Source organism: Pseudorasbora parva, chromosome 19 (assembly GCF_024679245.1).
Source record: "Pseudorasbora parva isolate DD20220531a chromosome 19, ASM2467924v1, whole genome shotgun sequence".
Taxonomy (NCBI): domain Eukaryota; kingdom Metazoa; phylum Chordata; class Actinopteri; order Cypriniformes; family Gobionidae; genus Pseudorasbora; species Pseudorasbora parva.
Genome location: NC_090190.1, coordinates 6633989 through 6653249, shown reverse-complemented (window position 1 = coordinate 6653249; position 19261 = coordinate 6633989). Strand labels below are relative to the sequence as shown.

General features: G+C 38.5%; 1 protein-coding gene across 15 annotated transcripts in view; it reads left to right on the top strand.

Annotated features, from left to right (window-relative positions):
• Positions 1-19261, top strand: part of zmym4.2 (zinc finger MYM-type containing 4, tandem duplicate 2) — an 87363-nt gene that overhangs the window by 23319 nt on the left and 44783 nt on the right. For 5 of the 15 annotated variants that reach the window (XM_067426544.1, XM_067426546.1, XM_067426558.1 and 2 more), the window contains exons 2-4: positions 6829-7077; positions 8979-9060; positions 13254-13490. In XM_067426544.1, coding sequence (XP_067282645.1) covers positions 6829-7077; positions 8979-9060; positions 13254-13490 — 568 coding nt within the window. Of the gene's footprint in view, positions 1-64; positions 546-3234; positions 3786-6828; positions 7078-8978; positions 9061-13253; positions 13491-13611; positions 13644-13805; positions 13881-14511; positions 14611-14780; positions 14989-15066; positions 15197-16296; positions 16513-17278; positions 17427-19261 lie in introns of those variants that run through there. The other 10 variants (XM_067426552.1, XM_067426553.1, XM_067426551.1 and 7 more) reach the window with 8 other exon arrangements.

The following is a 19261-nucleotide window of genomic DNA, read 5'->3' as shown; positions in this document are numbered from 1 at the left end:
ATGTCACCTATATCTTGGATGCCCTATGGGTAAGCAACTAAGCAGATAAACGTTTCATTTTTGGGTAACCATGCCTGTAAAAGATAGCCAGTCAAAACTGCACAGTCGTTGCAGAACTATGAGTTCACGGAAGTGGTTTAGCGGAAATCTAACACATCATAGTTCAAAAATGGCGGCGCCCGCTCGTGAAAAATAAGCTGGATACTCTACATTGTATTATTAGTCTGATAATGGCGCCTTTGTGTTTATATCCGGGTTGCTTCAACAAAGCAAAACTCATAAGATTACGTGCTTCGACATCAATAGGAGATGCATCATTAATATTTCACCGGTTTCCTGTAAATGATCCGGAGCGATTGAAGCAGTGGTTGCTCGCTATTCGCTGGGATGTGAACACACCCGTGGATAAACTCTATAGACGCATGCTGTGCAGTGAACACTTCAGATCTAGGGATTACAAGACAGAGGAGGGAAAGTTAAAACGATATTTGAACTCGTCAGCTGTACCTGTGTCTGCCCCTGCACTGTTGTCTCAGCCAAGTGAGGTATGCACAGTATTCAACTAAACTGTAATGCGACTGTTGTCTGTATGTTTGAAAAGCCTTCATCTTGTGTTGTACAACATTGCTCAGTCCTGTATTGCTTTCCGCATGAGCACCACCACGTCTTCTGAACTCGGTCTACCCAATTTTGGTGCTGCCTGCATCTTCCGAAGCTTTTGGTCGTTAGGCTGTAACTTAACGTTACTCCGGTTCAAACTAAATATGGCTGGTCAAAAAATGTTCTTCTCCTGAATTATCTTGAAATCCTTCGCCATTTTTCTTGAAACACCCTAGTTTTAGACTTCTAATTCGCGACCGCTGTTTTGTTTTTGCTTGATCCTCTGCGCTTCCGCATTCGTCACCAGAACTTTGAGTTTTTTCGGCGGTTGGCATCCAGCTTTGCATTACCCACATATATGTATACATATCTTTGTCATTACCGCCCCCATGTGCTCCGGAGTGTGGAGCTCGTCACCAAACACGTCAAGTGTGTGTTAATAGGGTTGTTTGAGATGCGCCTTGCCTCGCCTGAAATAAAGGTGAGACTAGGCGGCTGCAGTGAGGGGAGGAGTGAAAAAAGTGCAGGCAAGCCGGACAGTTCTCTCCTCTCGTAGTGGATCAGACACCTGCGAGATCAGTTGCGGATATCACGGGATTCACATGCGTGCGCTCTGTAGCTGATAAACTGGATGCAATTTAATTTCTGTTGCTTTTATATGAAAATAAATATTATGAACAAGACGCAAAGTTTTTGGTATTTATTTCCATTCGAAAGACCTGTTTATCAAGCATTTTTACTTTACATACTTAATAATTAACATAATTATTAATAATATTTAACATACTTAATAATTAACATAATTACATACATGTTTTTATATATTTTTATTAATATGACAACAATCACTCTCTGCGAGAGTTTGGGAATATTCACACATAATTTATACACATAAAAACATGATATCAGAGTTTTAAAATCAAATGTTTTAAAGGGGGGGTGAAATGCTGTTTCATGCATACTGATCTTTTTACACTGTTAAAGACTTGGAATCCCATACTAAACATAGACAAAGTTTCAAAAGTTAAGGTGGACGTTTGATGGGAGTATTTCTTTGTCAAAAATACTACTTCCGGTTAGTCATAAGTTTCGGCAAGTTTTTTGAGATCATGCGTCCCCTTTGACGTTAATGGGGGCGGAATTTCCTTGTATGGGCCTTACGGACAATTCTACCGGAAGCGCGTGAGAGAGAGAGAGAGGGAGAGAGCGAAAGCAACAGCCTACGCCCATCAAAGCGCTGGCTTGTAGGATGCTGGACAGGTGACAATTACACATAGCACATAACAATGTCACCAAAAAAGTGCGTTTTTGGTTGCCAGACCAAGACAGTCCTGCACAGATTCTCCAAAACCCCGCGTTAAGGCAACAATGGATGTAATTTGCTTTTCCGGCTCAGCAACTGAGTTGCGCGAATGTTTATATCTGTTCGCTGCATTTCGGTGCCGACTGTTTCATAAACAAGGCCCAGCTCGACGCCGGATTTTCCCAATCGCCTAATGCTGAAGGATGGAGCAGTCCCAACGTTAGAAGGGTGAGTGAGACTGCTTCAAATGTCTGTGTTTTTTTTAGTCCGCTTACTGTCTACACAAACCACGCGTAAACACACAAACACACGTGCACAACTGCACTTCCCACATGTACACCTTCAAAGACAAAAATACGACGATATAATTCAAGTATAAATATGTAAATAACACAAGCCGCTAAGCATATTATATAGTTAGTGTATAACTTGTAACTTACCACATACAGACGTCCTGCTCTAGTCGTTTTTGCTGCTGCTCCTGTTCAACTGCAGCCTCTGGGTCTGATTCCGGATCATAGATGTATGGCTGTATCTGATTAAAAGCCATATTTTTATTTTGAATAAAGTTTTTTTCCCGCTGTTAGGGATGCACTCGACTCAACACACAGCGCGCTGCTGCACACGTCATTATTTAGCTCCGCTCACACGACACGCCCCCACCCGCTCGGCTTTTTTCGGAAAGACTCGGAACAGCGCATCTTTCTTATATAATTATTAAAAAAATAAAGACTTTTCGGAGATATGCAGGATGCAATGCTACTCTATAGGTACTCAAGATTGACATGACACTGACTGAAACTGAGTGTTTCACCCCCCCTTTAAACATGTAAAAAAATAAATCTGGAGGTGCTCTTATAACTAGGCGAGTTCAGTAAAGTTGGCAACATATTCAGAGATTCTAATTTCCCAGCTCAATAACTCAGGAGCGAAATGTTGTTATTACACAACTGACAGCACTTTTCATCAGAGTAATGTAAAAAAGCAGCTACAACCTAATTTTCCTCAACGTCATTGTGCTCCTGCTGGTTATGCAACAACACTTGTTGAAAATGTATTTTTGCATAATTGAACCATTCTTGGAAACATCTGGGATTATGCACACATTATATTGTATATTACACAAGTCAACAGAATATACAACTATACTAGTGTGTTTTGGATATTTTAATCCTAAAATCTTACATATTGTGCCTTTTTCCGTTTGTGTTCGTCTGAAAGAAGAAAGTCATACGCTTGATGGCGAGGGCATTATGGGATAAATTTCCATTTTTTGGGTTTACTATCCTTCATGGGGTTTGCGGCACCAATCCAGTAGGTGGCGCAGTGGTACCAATGTTGCTTCGGCCTGCTCCGCCTTGTCCATATGTAAAGTGGACGGTGACAGCCATAGACAGCAGCTGTCAAGCTCCAGAAAGTACCATAACAATAGCCCACGTGAAAAAGCTTCCTAAAGGCAGCTCTGCGAGAGGAATAGACGGATATCTTGTGCCATGCAATAGCTATCAAAACTCGTTTCGCTTCTCTTCAAACACTGCTCCTATACGTTGCGTGTAGGCGTAGCAGTAACGTGACGTCCCTGATTGTTTCCCCCTCCGCAATGGTACGCGTGTGCGCTTTTCCTGGATGTTTTAACCGAGAGAAAGCAATAAGACTCCGTCCAACGGCATTACAGGAGGAAAGTTTGACTTTCCACACATTGCCGCTGCACGATCCAGAGAGACTAAAGCTGTGGCTGCTCGCGCTCAAACGGGATGCAAACTCGCCCGTTGAATCGATCCGCGCATTGAGGGTGTGCAGTGACCATTTTTTACCGGACGATCTCACAGGGCCATCTCGACGATATCTGAATTCAACCGCGGTGCCTGGGCAACACACTGAGGTGTGTGTGTGTGTGTGTGTGTGTGTGTGTGAAGGCTCATTAGGGGAAAAAAAGATGGGGGGCGGTGACTTGTCCCTTTAACAGTGATTTATGACAATCTCCCGTTGATGTGCATTATTTTACTTTTCGCTATTCCGCAATCTGACTACCATTGTTATGCTGTTTCCATATCGTCATTTGTTTGCATTTATATACATTTTGAATTCTTGTAATGTTTTCTCAGCTATTTAAAGGGAATTGCTCAACCAAAATAATATCACTTCACTTAACGTCAAATATTGCCATTTGGTCTTGACTTTAAACCGTAATATTAAGTGTTATCATACTATCATAGCTATCAAAATCCAGTGTTCTGTATTTTGCGTACGTGAGTTTTTGTTGTAGCTGGCTATAAAAAAAAAAATGTATTGTGCTAATTAATTGAGATTTCTTACAGCTCTTACAGGTTGTTGGCCTTGTTTGTTTCGTTGCTTCTATTGCTCTACCCTTTAAGTCGCTTTGGATAAAAGCGTCTGCTAAATGATTAAATGTAAATGTAAGTGTTGAAATTATTTCTACAAAAAATTTCCAAAGTAAAATAAAATGGCTCCAAGTGGAAAACAATGTTGGAAATCTGCAGATATTAATGGAAGATTGCTTGGTTAATGGTCAATACTCTTTAAATATTGTATTAATAATAAAATTAAAATACATATACCCTGTTTGTAATTCAACCAAAAAATTATACTTTTAATATTAGAGAATATCGTGTATAATCGTAGGTCTTGCATACATAATTTATTTATATTGATAAACAAACGTGTGTTTATTCATCCACATTATTTAAGGTGTTTATAGTGGAATGTGATTGTTTTATGTCTTTAACAATTTTAAGATATATAATTTTTGGATCCCCTAATATTGCAGCTGCGATGTTTGCTACTGCAACAAAAAAAAATAAACAAATGTAAGGCCATCCTTAAAAATATTTTGGTTTGCAGTAACAGTACATTTTTTTTAAAAAAGGGTCGGTAGGTAGGTCTATATTTTTTTTTTCAAATTTTAATACAAAAAAAAAGTTAATTTTTGGTGATGGTGATTACGTAGGTATGAATTTAAACAAATTGGCATATCCTGACATCACTGACTGGGTCTTCAAGCCGTGCCTTTGGGCGTGTAGGCTAATTGCAGGCTATATAGACCACAAACAAATTGAAATATTTGTCAAAAACATGTTTATTGCATAAATTTCAGGTGCATTCTTTAAGAAAAGGGTCCAACCACCAGCTAGCTGTCATTGACTCAAAGCTGTCAACCCTCCCTTTTTTTCCGGGTTTCTCGCGTATTTTAGCTCTTTTCCCGCTGTCTTCCCGTTTTAGTATTTTTCCGTGATATGTTTCTTATTTTTACGCTCGATTGTGTTAACTCAGAACACGCAACTATCTGTGTCTCTGAAGTGGCTTGCACTTCTTGCCAGACCAACGCATCTGGTGATATAGACTAGTGCATTTGAATATTAAAAAGCAAAAATTTGTTTTTATGAATTCAATTAATTAAGTAGCTATAACCAGCTATTCAATCAAGAGCAGTGAGTGAGTCCTTATCTTTTGTTTGACAGACAGCAGTAAAGGCTACTGCCCCTTTAAGACCTAATACAGAGATATGCATCGTCTTTCTCAACTGTATAAAGTTCTCTTAAGGCATATACAGACTGTCTGATGGATACTCATCAAGATCGACATGTTGACATACTTTTTGTGTGAGTTTATCCGTTCAAACGCAAGACTTGAAAGAACTCAATATTTGCGCGCTGTGAGACGTGCGCGCGCTGCGCACAGAGACAGATCTTCTCTTACTGCAGAGGGTTCTCATTCGCGTCTTCTGGCGAACGAATATACTGGGTGATGACGGCGAAATGACTGGTCATACGGCAGCACTCGCATGCATTGAACACAGTTTACAAAGATAGACCGTTTTGCCCATGTTTTCTTTTATTATCGCTGTTGTAGTGCACGTGTATCCATCGACAGAACCATACATAAAGCATTATTTTTCAAGTTACAACCAGTGCCGCCGCTCCCACCACGCGCTGTGGTCGAGCAGAACACACGCTACCCATAGCAACGCGTTATGACAACGACATTTCATACTGACAGAGACAAGATAAACGGCTTTTCCGCCATTTGTTACTGTTTTGTACACGTTGTTATAATAAAACGTTGTTTTATTCGCCACAATATAGTAATGACAAATGTTGAGAGGGGCACTTTTGATTCATTTTCAAAAAAGGCAGGGGCTTAAAGCCCTCCCCTCTGCAGTGCACTTGCCTGGTGTGTGTAACGTGTCCATGGTCCTGACTCCTGTCACACAATGCGGCGAAATCTCCGACAGGGCTTTAACAGTCTAACATCACAGTGAATGAGAGTATGAGCCGAAACGAACGCACGTGCAGGCCATAGTGTGACATCCGTTAACCATAGTGTAAACATAGATGACGTCACGGGTTTTTCTATAAACGAAAGAACGTAGCCTTCGTTTGTATGGCCCAGGCAATTTATACATTTATAATACTCTAAAATATAATTCATATTATTTTATTACTGTTGTATTAGTTGTTTGAAAAGTTAAAAAAGAAATTGGTCGGTCTTAAAGCCAATTTACAACCGGCAAGTCGGTCGGACTAAAAGGGAAAAAAAATAAAAAATTGAGTCGGCCCTAAATTGACAGGGTCGGTCGGGTTACGGCAAACAAGAATATTTTTAAGGATGGCCTAATAATAACTGATTAAAGATTCTGTATAGCTGCAATATTAGTGAAGATTGATTTGTCTTTTTTTTCTCACACAGCTATAGTGTGGCTACTGCACTTTTTATGTTCAGTTTTAGAGACAAACTCTATGGTCAACATAAACGGCCATTGCTCAGAAAACAACTGCTTCCTATTGTGCTGAGAGATGGTAATAAAAAAATTCAGGTTTGAAATGGCATGAGGATGTGTAGTACTGACAAAATGTTCATATTAGTTTGAACAATTCTTTAACACGGTCTGTTTGCTGATGTTTCAGGAGAAAGTTAGTGATCCAGACGCCCTGTCAGCAGATGACTCTGAGGATGTAGAGGAAGAGGAAGATAAAGAGGTGTGTTTTGCAGATGATATTCAGTCAACTTCAGGAAAGCAAAAGAACCCCAGAACCTGCCCTGTACAACGTGGGCAACGTCAGTCAAAACTCATATTAACTGTTACAAATCAATCTCCATCTCCATCTGTTTTTGGGACCTACTATGCTCTTCCCCCCACATGGTACTACCAAATGGTAAGTCCTCACATATTGTGCCACCAGGTTTTCTGTGGGTCTTAATGTCTTAAATTGGAGTAGGATTGGAGTAATTCTTAAAATATAGTAAATCTTTAAAAGAAGTCTTTAAAAAAAATGAGTGCCCTATGATTTCTGCTATACAGAAAACTTTGACAGAATTGTGGAACCCATTCATAAAAATGAAATTTACTGTATAATGCAGAATATCATGGAGTTTGTCAAATTTTGGATAAATAAATAAAAAAGGTCAGTACATTTAAAGGGACGGTTCACCCCAAAAAAAATGTATTTGGTCATTATTTTCTCACCCTAATGTCGCTCCCAACCTGCAAGAGTTTCGTTCACCATATAAAGCCATGGAGTCTATTCAGAAAATTTGTAATGAACTGCTTGATTCGTATGTATTAGTTTTACAGTCTCTTCATGAACATTTTGGAGCATCAAAGTGGTAGTTGCTGAGACTGTCAATGGAGGGATAGAAATATTTCTGATTTCATTAAAAATATCCACATTTGTGTTCTGAAGATGAATGAAAGTCAGTAAAATGTAATTTAACCAATAATTAAAGTCCAGAAAAATGAAAATAAGCTTTAAAATAAAAAATATATAGGGCCATAAATTAAATTGCATGCACTGCAAAAAAATTACATTCTTCCTCATGAGTTGATTTCCATTCATAAATATTAAACATCATTAATATCTTTATTTTGCATGTCAAATATTGATTCATCTTTTTTTGACAAATTGGTATATGCTTAAAACAAGAACAAATAACTGTCAATGGGTATGAAAATAACTTGCATTTGGATTAAGTTGGTTTTTATGAACCCATTGGCAGATATTTGTTCTTGGTTTAATCATAAAATAAATATTATAAGATTGTTTTATCTCAAACTTTAAGCTTTTGTTTTTGTTTGTTTTTAGGTAAAATTAAAAAAAAAGTTATGGAGATTTGTTGGAAATTGTATTTTCAAACTTTGAAGTGTCACTTATACAACTCATTGTGTGCTTAGACACTCACCGTTAGAGGAAAATGAGAGCCTTCAGAGAACATATTGATCTGTTATGGTCCCTTCATTTTATTCCTAAAAATTTCTTTAATTGGTCTTAATGAATTTCTTTCATTAATGACTCACCCCAATGTCGTTCCACACCCATAAGACCTCTGTTCATTCTCGGAACGCAGATTAAGATATTTTAGATTTAGTCCGAGGCCTTTCTGTCCTTTGGATGTAAGTGTATGCCCACTTGCTGTCCACGTACAGAAGGAAACATCGTCAAAGTAGTCCATATGTGACATCAGTTGGTTAGCTAGACTCTTTTGAAGCGTTGACAATACATTTTGGTCCAAAAATAACCAAAAATGCGACTTTATTCAGCATTGTCTTCTCTTCCGCGTTTGTTTTTTAAACCTCAAATAAAGGATCAAACGGCCATGATTCAAGATTCAAATCGTGTGTCAAACTGGCAAACTGCTGAAATCACATGACTTTTTTTTTTTAAATTTTGGACCAAAATGTATTGTCGACGCTTGGAAAGAGTCTAACTAACCAACTGATGTCACATATGGACTACGTTGATGATGTTTTCATTACCTTCTGGACCTGGACAGCAAGTGGGCATACACTTACATTCAAAGGACAGAAAGGCCTCGGACTAAATCTAAAATATCTTAAACTGTGTTCCGAGGATGAACAGATGTCTTACGGGTGTGAAACGACATTGAGGTGAGTCATTAATGAAAGAAATGTCTTTTTTGGGTGAATTAACCCTCTAAAAAGGTATTGCTTTTACCTTCATAAAACCTGCAGAAACCCTGTGTCACACAGGTGGAAAGTGAGCAGGTTTTACTTCTAAATTGTGACTGTAATATTGCTCACCTGACTGTTTTCTGACAGGATAATCCTGCAGAGATTGGGCTGCAAATTGGAGGAAGTTTTGATGGAAACGTCAGCATGGATTCTGATGCTGCTTCACAAGGCAAGACGGATCTTAGTTTTGTTCCTACTAGTTAGAATTAGGCGATATGACCAATACCTTGTTTCAAAACTTTTATCTCATGATGTATATCATTATAATATTGTAGTTATATTTATTTTAGTTGGTTTATAAAGAATAAAAACAAGGCTTATTCGAAATTGCACAAATACAGGTTTATGGCTAAATGGTGGTGGAAGAGTTTGAGTTAATGTATAAACTGAATAGTACAAGTTGTTTTGTTTGTGATGTATCATGTTTTTTTATATCATTTTTATGTGAAGTTTAAGTAAGTTTCATAGGTTAAAGAATAATAGTAGATACATGCTCCAAATGGCACACACTAAGTCGCCACTTCCAGATCTCTGCCCTTCATAGTGAGTAGGGCATAGGGATGCTCACCTCTGGTTGGAATTCGTTGAAAATTGTGTGTAATTTGTCTATTCAACAATAAGCCCAGAAGGAGAATCTAATTCAGGACCGCATGTTGTCTCGGTCAACTTTCTGTGTGGGCGCTTTAGATGCGTGTCAGTAAGCACGACTACACCATTTAATAATTTTTTTATGATATATAACTTTTATAATAAATAACTCTTTTTAACATCAAAATTTAGTGATAAAGCAACGTTCAAATTCACCCTGTTTAATGCGCATTTTGAAGTATTGGATCAGAAACCAGTTATGTAAACCACAAAAAATGTATATATCCCATACTTCTCAAAATAGTTTCTATGCTCGCTTGAGGCAGTTTTTGACTTGCACATACACTGTGCTGGTTCAATGGAGGAAAAAAAAAGATGTGAAAAATGAGAGCTGGAAATGCATTTACCTAAAAAATTCTGACATGGCGAACTTGTGACTAATCAGCCGTTTCCGCTGATGCTGTTTTATTTACTGTTGGGTGCCAATACCTCGTCATCCTTGATGGACTCCACTTGATGGAAACACAACCTCATTTGCATGTACTTGTTTTTGTTTTTTTTGTGTAAACTTTGGACAGATGTCCTTCATGTTTGGATGGCTGCAACCAGTTTAGCCACCAGTCTGCAAAGGACAGGCAGGAAGTGTAACCTTTCCAACAATATTGTTGATGAAATAGGCTAAAGGAAGTTCCATTTAGTTTTGAGTTCAATCAAGTTGTGTGTTTTAAATTTAAACTTGGTCTTCTCTTTTATAAATTATTTTTAGAACGTGTTTTTCTTTGCTGTCTGCAAACCTCAATTTCACATTTGAAATGGAAAAGACTACTGTGAAGATCTTTCATACCCAAATGTAAAAAAACTAAAAACTAAATTAATAATTTTGTTTTTAAATGCACTAATTCAAAAATAAAATCTTGAAATATACTAAATTCCACATATGGCACATTTGTCAAATGTTATATTGTCAAAACAAATATTTTAGAAATATGTATACTTTAGTCAGAATTATTGCACTCCGTCTGTTTGGCATGCATGCACGGGCCGGCCCTCATTCACGGGAGCCTGAAGTTTAGCGCAGATTCACTTGCAAAAGATTCGTCCTTTCCTGACAGAAAAATGGACATATTTTCATGACTTTCCAACATTTTCAGATGGAGAATATACCAATGAAATGCAAGTTATACACTTTGGAAAGCACCACATTTCACACACATTAAACAGCGCAAATATTTATCTGTAAGTCAGCACAAATTTATTTCTCAGAGTATCAAACTGACAGCACCTTGATGCTTGGGCTGCAGTGGCTCAGTGGTTCATGTAGGTTGTCTACAAACCAGAAGGTTGGTGGTTCAATCCCCGGTTCCACCTGACCAAGTGTCGAAGTGTCCATGAGCAAGACACCTAACCCCAGCTGCTCCCGACGAGCTGGATGGCGCCTTACATGGCTGACATCGCCGTCGGTGTATGAATGGGTGAATGTGAGGCAAAATGTAAAGCGCTTTGGATAAAAGCGCTATATAAATGCAGTCCATTTACCTTGATCACAGTCATGACACGAACATACCATACATCACGGCATACTCTATGCTTTAGGCTTGATTGTGTATTGTGTTTAAACTGTGAAATGCCTGCACTGTTTTCGAACTCTGTGCTCCCTGCAGTTCTGGGTTAGCAAGTCTAGTGACTACAACATTTGCAGTTTATGGAGTTCGTCAACAAGCTGAATTTTTGCATCCAGTCTTCCTGAAAATTTTGTGTTCGGGCCTTTTTCGCCACACAAACCTCTGACTGTGACACTGTAGACTATGGCACTGGAAAAACCGCAGGTCTGAAAAATGAATCAATAGTTTGCTTGCTAATTGAACAGACACTCACACAGACGTTTACACGCGATCAATTATCTCTAGGACCCTCCCCCTCCACACACTAGCCACTTATAATGGCCATTCCCTATTCTTCTCACACTCATTGGCCTGCCACACATTCTGGATTCATTGACGCGCCCCTTCTGCGGCAAATTTACTGGCTGCACGTGCAACTGGATGTAAAATTCAGTTGCGCGCACTCAAATTTTGGTTGCAAAATGCGAGCATTTGGTCGCAGTCTGGAGCCCTGCAGCTAAGGAAAATTCCAAATTCAGTATCTCATAAAATTAAAATATTGTGCAAAGGTTCAATATTGAAGACACCTGGTGCCACACTTTAATCAGCTAATAACTCGAAACACTTGCAAAAGTGTTTAAAGGGTCTCAGTCTAGTTATGTAGTCTACACAATCATGGGGAAGACTGCTGCCTTGACAGTTGTCCAAAAGACGACCATTGACACCTTGCACAAGGAGCGCTGCAAAAAAGGCTGGCTGTTCACAGAGCTCTGTGTCCAAGCACATTAATAGAGAGGTGAAGGGAAGGAAAATATGTGGTAGAAAATAGTGTACAGGCAATAGGGATAACTGCATATGACATGATGGTGAACAAAACCCATTCAAAAATGTGGGAGAGATCACAAAGAGTGGACTGCAGCTGGAGTCAGTGCTTCAAGAACCACTACGCACAGATGTATGCAAGACATGGGTTTCAGCTGTCGCATTCCTTGTCAAGCCACTCTTGAACAACAGACATCGTCAAAAGTGTCTTGCCTGGGCTAAAGACAAAAAGGTTACCAGAGTCTGGAGGAAGATAGGAGAGACACACCATCCACTTGCTTGAGGTCCAGTGTAAAGTTTCCACAGTCAGTGACGGTTTGGGGTGCCATGTCATCTGCTGGTGTTGGTCCAATGTGTTTTCTGAGGCCCAAGGTCAAAGCAGCTGTATACCAGGAGGTTTCCATACCGGCACTTCATGCTTCCTGCTGCTGACCAACTTTATGGAGATGTAGATTTCATTTTCCAACAGACTTTCAGGTGCCAAAGTAGCCAGTACCTGTTTTAAGGACCATGGTATCCCTGTTCCTAATTTGCCAGCAAATTTGCCTGACCTTAACCCCATAGAAAATCTGTGGGGTATTGTGAAGCAGAAGATGCGATATGCAAGACCCAACAATGCAGAAGAGCTGAAGGCCACTATCAGAGCAACCTGGGCTCTCATAACACCTGAGCAGTGCCACAGATTGATCGACTCCATGCCACGCCGCATTGCTGCAGTAATTCAGGCAAAAGGAGACACAACTAAGCATTGAGTGCTGTACATGCTCATACTTCTCAGTTGGCCAAGATTTCAAAAAATCCTTTCCTTTGGTTGATCTTAAGTAATACTCTAATTTGTTGATATACTGAATTTGGGCTTTTCCTTAGTTGTCAGTTATATAGTCATCAATATTAAAAGAAATAAACATTTGAAATATATCAGTCTGCATGTAATGATTAAATATAATATACAAGTTTCACTTTTTGAATGGAATTAGTGAAATAAATCAACTTTTTGATAATATTCTAGTTATACGACCAGCACCTTTATATAACAACTGCTCTCTCTGGAACGGCAGCAGCACCAACACACGTATCAACGCTCGCTGTGATCATACTTGTCAAAGGTTTATAGCTGTAGCAGAATTATTGTCATTTAAGGAAAAGATTGTTCAGGTATTTGATCGAGATTTTGATATTTGTGTAGATATTTGTATATATGTCAACAGGACATCTAGACTTTATAGTTAGGAATAGGGTTTGGTTACTTGCATGTAATTATGCATAATTTACTTATTACTTTGAGTACATGTAATGTATAACGAGCACTGTAACAAAGTGTTTGATTAATTTAATAATTTCCCACTTTTAGGAGCAAAGTCTAGCCCTTCACAGTCTGCAGTTTCACAGCTGGGCTCTACATCTGCAGCAAGTGTCCTTATGGCCAGTGAGGATTCCACAGGACATCCGGACATGTACGCAGAGGACACAGCACAGTCTTCAGAAGAGCTTGTGATCACTAAAGTTGAGGACTGCACAAATGAAATGGCAGTAGACCAGAATGAAGATTACAGTGGGAAGATGGAAGTAGACAGACCAATAGATTCAGGTAATTGAACCAATAATTTAACTTTAGTTCGTTCAGAATCTTGCTCTATATTTGTTATAAATTCCTAATAAGTTTAAACCGTTTGTTTTTTTAATTGAGCATGACTATTCCTGTTTAACAGAAACAAAGAAAAATGAATCATCTGCTCTAACGGTAAGCACAGCACCACTGTTTAATGTTTACCACTGAGTGAAAATAAGTTTGAGTTTGTTTGCTAATCCATGAAGCACATATAAAATCACTTACATTTGTCCAGCAAAGACTGGAGGCTGTTGACGAAAAATTAAAGTGACCTCTGTCATTCTACCTTTGAAGATCAAGGATGAACCAATGGATGAAGAGTGGAAGAAAGTGTTGCAGCCCCCTGTGAGAAACATTAAGGATGATGAGGTGCTCTACTTGAGGAATTCTGAAATTGAAACATTATACTTTTGTTTGTTTGTTTGTTTGTTTGTTTGTTTGTTTGTTTGTTTTAACACTCATTTATGCATTTATAGATGAATTAAGTGTGTTAAAAGTATACCATTCAAAAGTGTGGCCTCAGTAAGTTTTTGTTGTTTAAAGAAATGTATATAAAGACATGCTGTAAGTCACAAGTAATTTCTATTTCAAATAAATGCAGTTCTATTGAATTTAAAAAAAACGTAACTTGAAAAAGTATTATTTGTTTCGACAAAAACATGAACTGTTTTGATAATACATTGATAATTATAAGTCATGTTTTTGAGCACCAAATCAGCATATCAGAATGCTGTCTGAAGGATCATGCGATGCTGAAGACTGGAGTAATAATGCTGGAAATTCAGCTTTCTTATAACAGAAATAAATTACATTTTCAAATGTAATGTTATAATAATTAACATTTATAAAACATTTTATTTTATATTGTAAAAATGTTTCATAATATTCATAATAAGATTTTTTTCTTTTTCTTATTAAAAACATTTTTATTGAAAACATTTTTGGGTGAAACTTATTTCAAAAATAAAAATGGATTATCCCAATGTGTTTATGCTTGCAGGACTTTGAACAAACACCTGATGGTTTCAAGATTGGAGCTGCATTCTCTGTTGGAGTAAATGCTTCTACGGCATCCATCGGTATAAGCATTACAGTGGTTGTAAGCTTTGTATATATTTTAATACATTTGTTCCAAACCCATATGACACTGTCATATGTCACTTTAAATGTGTAACCATTCTTCAAACAGGATAAAAAACACCTTTTTGGGTGAGCTTTTCCTTTAAAGGTCTAAAGTCAGTTTCTTACATTGTTCTCTTCATGTTACAGGAGCTCCAGTAAGTGTCCCAGAAAAGGCTCCATCAGTCCCAGCCGAACCTATTCAACCTTTTAATCAAGTTGGTTTGCTCTGCACAGCCTGTAATAAGGTCATGCTGAAGGGACAAACGGCATTCCAGCGCAGTGGCTCTTCTAAACTCTACTGCTCACCTGCTTGTCTCTGCAGCAGCAAGACCAAAACATGTCACGGCTGCCGAAAGTACGCTTGCAACATTTCATTCAACAGTATAATTGTATATTGCTGGAATTAATTGCCCTGATGTACCTTTACCTTCAGAGAGATTCGAGACCACCATAACACTGTAAATGGCCCGGTGGACATGTCAGGGACTTTGAAGGAATTCTGCAGTCAGAAATGCCTCAGTGCTTTAAACTTCAAGTGCAGTGTGTGTCAGAAGACAGGAGTGGTGAGTAGACTTCTCCATCTGTGCTGAAGAATACGCCGTTCTGTAGGGCAGGGCATTGACAAATTCACAATTCGATTTCAATTCTTAAGCTTGTGATTCAAATAAATTTGATTTTACTTTGATACATTGGGCCAGTCTATGTTGTATATAATATGTGGGCATCATAGAGCCGCTACCAATATGCGGGTTAATTATATTGCTTTTGAATGCGTGTTTGCCTTTCGCTTCCACTTTCTTATTCACAGTTGGTCATACTCTGTGTATAGTGACTGGTGGTACTGTCAGTGCATTTTACAATATAATATATTTGTCAATGACGCTAAGGATCGGTTTGCGCACCAGTTCCTCCAACATCATCCAATCAATCATCTCTCCTTAAGCCGGGGTCATACAAAAAGATTTTTGAACTCTTACAGTTTTTTTTTGTTGAAAATGGGACAGACCAAAAACATGATGATGATTAGAAATTACAGATTTAACCGTTTTGTTCCTCCAGTGTGAGCAAATGGCCCTGCCGCGAGGTATTACTTTTTTTAAAGTTTAGGAACTTTCGAGGGTGGGACTTGGGCGCTGAAAATGCTGATTGGTTTGGCTCACACAGCATTTTATTTCAACCGGCATTTTTAAAAGTCTTTTGCGAGGTTCGTTCTGCGTTCAGTAAAAATCAGTATTACTTTTTCTTTCTGATTACTACTGTCTGCATTTCTGATGAAACGCAGACAGTAGCAGGTCTGGGGGAAAAAAGTTCCTGTAAAAAAAGTTCCTGGTACAAATTGTTCCGGGTCATTTTGGTGGAAATGGGGCTAATGTGACTACGAAAGCACACAAACAGATTCCATTTACAAAGTCCCGCCTGTGAACACAGGAACATCTCAAACGTGACTTTAATATTTGATACAAGGTTTTTATTGATAAGTTTGAGGTAATATTAGGCCTTTTTTGCAAATCAGTAGACTTTTTTTATGTAGGGCTGATGTTCTTGTGTGTTCAATTGAAAAGAGACTTGATAATGCATTGTTAAGGCATGTTTTGTTGCTTTAATTGTCTAATTAATATAGTTGTGGCTGAGTTTTTAAAGATCTGAAATTGTTACTTTTCAGACTCACACTCATGAAGTGAACTCCATGGGCTCCGTCCATAAGCTGTGCAGCGACAGCTGCTTAAACCAGTTCTGCTCCTCCAATAAGCTGAACATGAGCAGCTGTGTGAACTGCGGTGGATACTGCTATGGCACAGACACTCAGTGTCCGTCTCTGCGGATGGAGGACAGAGTTATGAAGTTCTGCAAACAAAACTGCCTCACAGCCTATAAACAGGTAATTGCAAGGGAACAGTAATAGGACTCAGATGCTATTATTAAAGTGCCCCAGTTTTGCTTTTTTTAATATTACCTTACATGCAGTGTGTAATCTAGCTGTTTGTGATTTTGTAAAAGGTCTGCAAAGTTTTAAAGGTCAAAGTGCGCAGCAGAAGAATCTTCTGAAATGCCGAAACGTGTCAGTAATTCCAGTCTTACTTCCGGTTACATCAAATTTCATAATGTCCACCTTTGGTCTTCATTGGCTGCCAACGAACAACTTCTACTTTGACCCTCAAACGCTGTAGCTGATTGGAAGAATTTCGTTTGTGTTGACATGCCGAGAGAACACTTTTTTTCAACTTTGCTGTGAATCCACTTTGCTGAACTTCAAAATGTTAAAGACTTGTGCTGGAATTGATACTGAAAAACTGACGCAAATCGTTTCTGTCCGTACCCCTATGTATTTTGTGCCGAGGAAGTTCCTGGAGCTGAAATTAAGATGCGTTGAGTGTTTTGTTACCAATTTGAGCTGTAAGCGGCAGATTAATTGGAAATGTGGGGATTAGAGAGACAGAATTTTCAAACAATCCGAAAGAGAAATGATGTGATGTGCAATGTATATTAAGAGAAAATTGAAGTGTTTTGTCCTTGGATGCATGTGAACCTATTGTAGGATACCTCCAAAACAAGATTGGGAACCTTTAAAATAGCGTAATAGGGGCACTTTAAAGTTAAGTATTTTAAGTGCAAGTAAATAAACTGGATAAACTCTTCATTTATAGAGGAGTCTGAAACTTGTCACCTGCAAACTGTGTCATACCCTGCGCCCGGCTGCAGATGCGGTGGACAGTCCCAACTCGGAGGGCATCAGGGAGCTTTTCTGCTCTGCTTCCTGTGTAACGGCGAGTAAAGGCCAGACCAGTTCGTCAGGTACCATGACCATACATTTACCACAACTCTATGTGCTTAATCGTAGGAATGCACAGAAACCAATTGCAGTCTGAGCATGAGTACCGATAATTTCAAGATATTAGCCAATACCTACCATTCAAAAGTTTAGGACCGGTAAGATTTTAAAATCTTTTTGAAAGAAGTCTCATGCTCACCAAAGCTGCATTTATTTAAGAATAACATTTAATAATTTTTTGAAAGTATTTTCTATGTGGATATATTTTAAAATGTATTTTTTTCCTGTGATGGTAAAGCTGAATTTTCAGCATAATTACTCCAGTCTTAAGTGTCACATGATCCTTCAGAAATCATTCTGATTCTGATGATTTTCTTGAAATTTTTGTAATTATTATCAATGTTGAAACAGTTGTGCTGCTTTTTAGTGGAAAAAGTGATCATTTATTTTCAGTATTCTTTGATTAAAGGGTTAGTTCACCCAAAAATGAAAATTATTTAATTAATTATTCACCCTCATGTCGTTCGACACCCGTAAGACCTTTGTTCATCTTCGGAACACAAATGAAGATATTTTAGAAAGCTGATGGCTGAGAAAGGCTTCAGATAGGCCTCCATTGACATTCAGTACATTTACACTCACAAAAAAGGCACTAAAAACATCGATACAAAGTCCATCTCACTGCAGTGGCTCTACAGTAATTTTACGAAGCGCCGAGAATAGTTAGTTATTTAAACACTAAGTTATACGCGTTACGCGTTAAACGAACTGGAAGTTACGCGTTCCAGTTCGTTTTTATCATGCCCTTCCCACGCGAACTTCCCTCCGTCTCGTTTACTCGATGTGCGTCATGCTTACATTGCATGAATGCCCACTACAGGCCGTACATTTGCAATGGACTGAACTGGAACGCCCTAAGCCATACATGGGCAATATACGGCCCTGGGGCCGGATCCGGCCCGCTTAGTGGTTCAATCCGGCCCCTGCGATGTGCTGGCAATTTGGATTAAAGTAGAATTTTTGTATTCAGGATTTCAAATGAAATGTTTAAGCTTTTAATCGTTATAGTCGCATATATGGGATTTTTACTTCTGTGCCCCTGAGAGCACTGTCCCACATAGTCAAACTGTGCTTTTGCGCGTTGGTTGGCGCTGAGCCAGAGACGGACAAGCTCAGCCTCAGTGCTCTCATATATCACAACTATGCCGTTTTTTTCAACCTTGTAATGTTTATTTTAGGTGGAAGCAGCAATAACAATCTATTCAAATATCATTTTTCCGAAGTGATATTATATCAGACAAACATACTGGAAGTAACTATTAAGTTTACTCTATTCTTGTCACAGTTCACCGGCCACTTTCTTGCACGTATTTCGGGAGAAACTGATGACCCTGATTCTCTGGGAATAATAGTGGGCTTACTATTCTGCATTAACTGAGTTTTGTGGAGAAATGTTCGTCTCGCAAATAAGACTATTTAGAGCGAACGAATCAATTTTGCATTTAAAATAAGCTTATTTGGTTGTGCGGCGATGTTATACTTCATTTTCATGTTACAAATGTGCAACGTCTCGTTTGCTTGCCCTCCGATACCCACTCTGACTGCTTGACGGCTTGCTTGCTCAACACAACTCAACGTTACAATATGACAATTCCAGCCAATCAGAGATGAGAGGCTAAATTCTGATAGTCTGGCTTAACAACCTATCACAAGACTCCCTGCATTACTCTACAGCGGACAAGGAAATATACATGGTGGAAATATACACGGAAAATCAAATTTAACACTGTTATAAAGTATTTGACATTTATTTCCAAGTTCAAATGTCTACCATTTGACAAACACACATAAGTATCTT